Here is a 7,021-nt window from a genome sequence, read left to right as displayed (position 1 = left end):
AAAATTCATGGAGTGGCCCCATTGTGAAAATTATTGCCCACCACTGGGTTATATTAATGGCTCCCAGCCTTTTCCCATGGAGGAGTGCACCTGTGTCCTAAAAGGTCTTACACTATACTCCAACATATTTTTCCATTTGTGAAGGGGGGAGGTGGGTTGAGGCTTTTGGAAGTAGGGGATGTTATTTTCTTTTTCCTGTTTCCCTCCTATAAAAAAGTAGAAGGTCAACCCATTTTAGAGCTGATAGCACAAAAAGTATGACTTTTCTAAGCAAGAGGAACAAAAAAGGTTTCCCTATTTATCTTTATTATATTAATGTTGCCAGTTTTGAAAAGGAGTATTTGCCTTCCACAACTACCAACTCAACTTGGGATTGACAGCTATATAGGTTCTTTACTCCTCACACACTATTGTCCCCAATAATTAAGATCACGCAGGCTCTATTTTGCTTGTCACACATGTAAGTTACACCATCAGTAATAATGTGCAACATAAATTGCCTTTGGTGTATTTGTACAAGTATAATTGACTAGTAAACCATTCTGTTGATGCAGAAAACCCAGCTTCCCCCCCGCCCCAAAAAGCTATTCTGTACTGAGAAAAACAAAAACTTGTGGTGTGAATGAGAAGACTACAGCGATCTATGGGCAGATTCTTTGCTGCAACTAGCACAGGCTAAGCAGAGAAGGCACAGCCTGGATGACAAGGGGAATGAAGGATCTAAATTACTTCTGTGCTGTAGAGTGTTTTATAGGGGCTGAACTATTACAGCAATGGGGGTAATTAAAGTACAGATGGCTTACGCTGGCCATACACAGCTCCTCCGCCAAGCAAATTAAGTCTGTCTGTTACAGCTTTTTTTATAGCCTCTTCAAGTATTCTAAACTACATAGTCCTTTAGATGACTATGGAAATCAAGCCTCTCCCTCCCCTACAAAATGTTATCACAAAACAAATTTAAGCTCAATTTAAATTTTGCCTTCCTCTGAAGCATTTGTTGATCAAAAGTAATCCAAGGGTGATACCAGATACTATGAATGCAAGTATTTTCAAGCCGCCTTTGCTTACAGGGAGCAGTAATGCCTTTACAGTGAAATGTGGACAGGTTACCCAACTTAAAACATATTTAGGTCTTGGTGAAAAGCTTGGTTATTTAAAAAGAAACCCACAATAAACTAATAACCCCTTGTCTTTTATTTTTTAGGGTTTGATTCTTAGCAGCCATGCACCTTTTCCAATCATTTACAACATGAAAAAGTATGTATGAAACAGTCAGAATTAGAGCATAGTTTGAGATCACTCTGCAGTAGTGATTTACTAGCAGAATGGAATTTAAATCCCTGTTTGGGACCTTTAAGCTGCTACCACAGAAAATGACTTTACACTAGGGACCAGGTAGCTGAGAACCAAGCCAAGACAAACTCATCCAAAAAACCACCTCCAGTAGCACAGTATACTCTTTATGTCAAACATGGAGAACTGAATGAGTGATGGAAGTTTGCCACCTCATGACACCATTGTGTACAGCACCTACATCTTCCATAGAAATGTCCCATCCAAGCATTTACCAGACCTAAACCTGTTTATAGAGATAATATGAATGTACCATGTTGTAATGTGCTGGTTCAAGCAGTGAAAGTATAAGGTGAAACTGGAATGTTCTTAAGAAGAGATGTTTGCAAAAGTTCCCCAGGACAGCCAAAGCTTCAATATAATTAGTTTCAACAGAGTAAGTATGTTTATTGTTTTACAGCAGAATGCCCCAATTTAAAAGAACATACTTGCTAAAGGTTCAGCTGTGCAAAATGGTACAGAGTGCTTAAGTACAAGTGGAATAGACATGATTTGTTAAACAAATATGCAAACAATTTTATGGTCCTATAAGACAGGAAACTAGAGAATGATCGGAGGGCAAATATAGAAAAAACCCAACAACTTTTTTGCCCAAACTGCTTCTGTGGATTCAGAACTATTTCCACTGATATCCCAACACTGACACAGAAAATTCAGTATGCTGAACTGTCAGTTTCAGTGTCTGCAAAAAAGGCAATCTTGAAATGGATCAGTTCCCTTGATAAGTTTCTAGCCCCATCTACCAACATGATCTGGCCCCGATAAATAAGACAACACAGGAATTTCTTGAAGGTCAATGGTCCATAATGGTAAAGTTATTCTACATGATCTGCTCAACTTGGTTTCCAATTTTAGTTTTAGGCTGTTTTTAAATTACTTTCTTTAATTCATCGTACAGCACGAGCACAAAAGCACCACCCATGCCTCGGAGAACGTTGGACCATGCACCCTTGAAAAAAGCTTTTCCTCCTTCATCCCTTGCAATCTTCTTCCAACAGTCAATTGTTCCAGAGTACATGATGTCAGCTGTGGAGAAATGAATTTTTTTTCCCCAATTTAGATTAAGTTCCACTTAAGAAAAATACGGAAGCAAATAATGTTATAATGGGAAAACTTCAATTTTATTAAACCTAATTGAAACAGCATCATAAGCATTTACTGTAATTGCCCATGTGGCGTTACCTATTTGCCAATTACCCATACCACATAAAGATGAACACTGCCCTACATAAAAACAGCATTCTAAATACAAGTACCAAACTCATATGCAAATATTACAAAGTACTAGTTCCCTAAAAGCTAGTCTTGTGATTTTAAATGCTTATGACAATCGTTGCTTAAGACAATTGGTTTCACATTATATAAAATGTGTTGATGGATTTGTTCTAAGAAAATTAAAACCTGCTCAAAAAATAAACTGAAGTTACCAGCTTTTGCACCCAAGTCAAAAGCACTGGCAAGTATCATTACCATTGCTGAACTGCAGAACAAAAGTTTTAGACTAATAAATATAAAGACCTTACCTCCTTTACGTCCTGACTGCATCATCATTCGACGCCGCACTGTATCAAAAGGATAGGAGACAACACCAGCCACAGAAGTCACTGTTTGTGCAATCATCCAGCTTATCACAATGTGAGTGTTTCTGGGATCTGGGAGCATGCCTGCAATAAAGACACCATAACATAACTTCTAGTTTTATACCCACTCCTTCCTCAAACTCTCACATTATAGAAAAGCAGCTGTTATTCAAAGTTTTACAAGAGAAAGCAACTCAGTCTACCATAAGGATGGCAATGAATGAAATGCTGCACCATGACCACACTTACATCTCTCTTCCAAAGATAGTTAATCTAAATTTCTGAAACAGCATATTAAAGATAAAGTGCTTTTGTTTTTATAACTGATTAGAAAGTATTTTTAGCAATGAATCGCCCAAGGATTTGAAATATGTTGTTTTTAGAGTATCTTGGAAACTTCTGCAGACTGAGAAATAGAAGGGGGAAGGAGGGGAGGTCAAATAGTCATAGCCTTTAGAGTAAAATTGGCAATCCACAAATAGCATTCTACATTTTTAAAAGATGTAAATAGTATTTTCTCCAGTATTGTACTAAACATTGACAGGATTCTACACTTAGGTCTTTAATTCTGAAAGGTAGTTTGACTAACAATAAAACAAGTAGTGGTACCACTAACTAGAAGCAGGCGGATAGTAATGGCTCCAATAAAACAAAATTATCACAGATATTTATGCATCTCCAAAGCAATAGCACAGAATGAAGTTATATACCAAAAGCTACATTAAAGCTTTCATATTGCAGTCAAGCACTCAAAAGTTAGGAAATGCCCAAAATTAAGGTTGCTTGTGCAACTTTCCAGGTCCCCCTATAAGTTACCTTTTGCTGTATCATAGATTCCAAAGTAGGCAGCTCTATAGATGATGATACCCTGCACAGACACATTGAACCCTTGATATAAGCCACGCAGACCATCAGACTTGGTAATTTTGACTAGACAGTCCCCCAGACCTCTGAATTCTCTGTCGGCACCAGCTTTTCCAACGTCAGCAGCCAAACGGGTTCTTGCAAAATCCAAAGGATAGACGAAGCAGAGAGAAGTGGCACCAGCTGCACCACCAGAGGCCAGATTACCAGCAAAATACCTCCAAAATTGGGTGTGCTTGTCCACTCCTCCTAAGAACACCTGCTTATACTTATCCTTGAAAGCAAAATTGAGAGCTTGAGTGGGGAAATATCTGATGACATTTGCCAAATTTCCACGCCAAAAGGACAGAATTCCTTGCTCCTTTGGGATACGCACTACGCAATCAATGATACCCTTGTACTGTTTGTCTGCAGCAATTTGTTTACTTGCATGTTGTACCTGTAAAGAAAATATTTAATACATTTATTATTTTGATCACATATCCAATAAACACGATATGTGGACATCAGTATTAGTCCACACTCATGCTAGAACAGAAGTAAGGGTCATCACTAAGTTTGAATGACTGGTCCAAACAATCATGTATCTAATTGTATACAATCCTTCACCCATCACAAGTTAACTTTACCGTACATTTTAAAAAGTGGTTGTAAATATCTATAAATCAAGTTCTTTCATAACTGAGGACTATGGATAGAGTTTTCTATTTATTAGTACAATTATAATAGAAGCTTTCTGCTTGTCCATAATACTGGAAGTCCCTCCAGGTCAACACAATTCAATAATTAAAGAGGATGTGACTTATTTACATTTATAAAGAAATCTTAAAAGGAGAATTCCTAAGAAAAATAGTTGGGCCTCGGTCCAAGGTTTAGAATTTTCCACTAGTTTATTTACAAATTCACCGCCTGCCTAGTGGGGAAACTCGCACCAGGTGCTGATCTCTCACACTGAATGTTGAAATCAAATGTTCGAGATGAGATTTTAGTTTAACGTGAGCGACTAACTTCAAATACAGTCCCCCCTCCCGTCAGTCTCCCTGGTAGCTCTATGGCCCCACCGCTAATTTCCCGCCGCCGCAGGCCCGCGTTGTTGACCCGAGCTACAGATGGGGTCGGAGGAACCGGGGCGCTGTGATCGGCCCCAGGCTGGGGCCTTGGATCCCGACGAATCCAGACCCGACGCGCGGAGGCCGTTCCCCCGCAAACACCGCAGCGCGAGCGGCGAGCACCGGCCTGTCGGCAGGGGCGCGCCAAGGTCACAGGTCCCGCAAACGGCGACTGGACGCGCTCCCCCAGGCAGCGCGAGGAGGGGGGCGGGGCGCTAAGGGCGCGCGCCCGCAGCGGCCCTCGGAAGGGGTGTCCATGGCGACGGGGGCGCGGACAAGCCACGCGCCGCCAGGGCTCTGGCGACAGACGGGGCAGGGGAGGAATCCGCCGCTGGCTGCCGAACCGCCCCCGACGAACAAACGCTGGCGCCACTCGCCGTCACGTGACTGTCACAATACGACAGGAGTGGCCGCCTCAGCCCCAGCGAGCGGGCGCCAGCGGCTACCTGGGAGTGGGACACAGCGAGCCGCCTCCACACGTACACCCCCCCCTCCCCCCAGGCACCGCCTCCAAACGCGTCGCATAGCGGAAGAACTGGCTTCCGCTCCTCCGCGCGGGCCCCCCTCCCTCCACGTGACCTCCGCCCGCTCTAGTAACCGGCTACCAGCACTGGCTGCGGCGAACGAGCTCCCAAGCCCCTTGCTGTTGCGGCTGCTGCGGCAACGGCGCGAGACGGGCGCGCTGGGTGGACAGCGGGCCCAGCGCCTTGCGCCCCTTAGAGCACGCGCGTTGTGTGACGAGAGGTCACGCGCTGCCGCCACCCCCGCCTCAGCCCCGGCCACACGCCCTCCCTCAGGCTCCCGCGCGCCGCTGACCTGGAGCAACAGCTTGACCCGCTCGATGGGCGCCACCGCGGTTTTGCTGATGGCCGCGGCCACGCCGCCCGCCAGGAAGTCCTTGGCGAAGGAAAGGGCCTGGTCCGCCATGTTCCTGCTGAGCCAGGAGCCGCTGAGGGGGAAAAACGCCGCAACCGCCAAGCACAGGCAAAAAAGGGCAGGATCGTCTTCGCGCATGCGCTAAACGCCCGGGCCCGCCGCGCCATTGGCCGCCCGGCTGCAGAGAGGAGGAGCCGCCCTGCAGTTCTGCGCGGGCCTCCGCTTCCGGCCGCGCCGCGCGCTCATCGTGACGTGTCTGTTTGAAGCTGCCGGCGCGAGCCCTGTCCTGCCGCGCGCGCTCCCTAGCCTGGGGCTGGAGCTGGAACTGGAGCTGGAGCTGGTGACAGGCAAGTCCTGGCAGACACCGGCGCCGCTCACTCCCGGCCTAATGCAGCCCCGCCCTGGCGCCCAGAGCCCCGCTTTCCGGCCTGGCTGCCGCGTCTTGCCCGCTCGTCTCCTCTCCCCTTCCCTCCCTGCCTAGCAGGCACCTGTCCGCACCTCCTGCTTCTCCCCGTCAGGTGCCGGTTCCTGCGCCGCGTTTCACAAGCTGCTGGGCGCCCTTCGCCGTAGTGTGATACACGGGAAAGGCGCCTTACGTGGTTGCTTTGCAGCTGCTTCCCCCGGCCGCCAGCTGTGCAATTTCTTCATAGCTCTGGGCTTGGCTACACTGGAAACTTCAAAGCACTGCCGGGGCCTCGCTTTAAAGTGTGAGTGTGGTCGCGCCAGCGCTGGGAGAGAGCTCTCCCAGCGCTGCAGGTACTCCACCTCCCCACGGGGATTAGCTTGCAGTGCTGGGAGCCGTGCTTCCAGCGCTGCGGCACTGCTTACACTGGCGCTTTACAGCTCTGTATCTTGCAGCGCTCAGGAGGGTGTTTTTTTCGTACCCCTGAGCGAGAAAGTTGCAGAGCTGTAAAGCACCAGTGTAGCCAAAGCCAGGCGTTTGAAATGCTGCAGTCTCAATAGAGGGACAGCGCAGCTAGCAAAGCACTACAACGCGCAAGCTCACGTTAAACGGGGGCTAGGAATCCTTCCTTTGTGGTTTATGTAGCTCCTGTTTCTGCCAGCCTTACCCACGCTGAGCAGCCCCATTGCTTTCTGGGGCAACAGATGGGGTAGAGGAGCATTTTAATGCCAAAAGAAAAAAAAAACTTCCCATTTGCCCCTCCTTTTGTCTTCATGACTCTTCTGCCTCAGTAGCTTTGTCATTGCCCATGCCTTTCGGTGTCACCAAAGGTTTAT

At 46.6% G+C, this 7,021-nt stretch overlaps 1 protein-coding gene across 1 annotated transcript; it reads right to left on the bottom strand.

The window, feature by feature from the left end:
* Nucleotides 1-1,715: 1,715 nt before the first annotated feature.
* SLC25A6 (solute carrier family 25 member 6) lies at nt 1,716-5,833 on the bottom strand. The gene is made up of 4 exons (XM_050932983.1): nt 5,723-5,833; nt 3,750-4,236; nt 2,877-3,017; nt 1,716-2,379 (listed from the first exon to the last, which is right to left on the bottom strand). Exons 1-4 carry the CDS (start codon nt 5,831-5,833, stop codon nt 2,222-2,224), a joined length of 897 nt encoding a protein of 298 aa, XP_050788940.1. The 3' UTR covers nt 1,716-2,221.
* Between the last annotated feature and the right edge of the window lie 1,188 nt (nt 5,834-7,021).

Source organism: Gopherus flavomarginatus, chromosome 1, assembly GCF_025201925.1.
Source record: "Gopherus flavomarginatus isolate rGopFla2 chromosome 1, rGopFla2.mat.asm, whole genome shotgun sequence".
Lineage (NCBI taxonomy): Eukaryota > Metazoa > Chordata > Testudines > Testudinidae > Gopherus > Gopherus flavomarginatus.
Note: the sequence above shows the minus strand (reverse complement) of the source record. Positions and strands in the feature narration are given on the sequence as shown.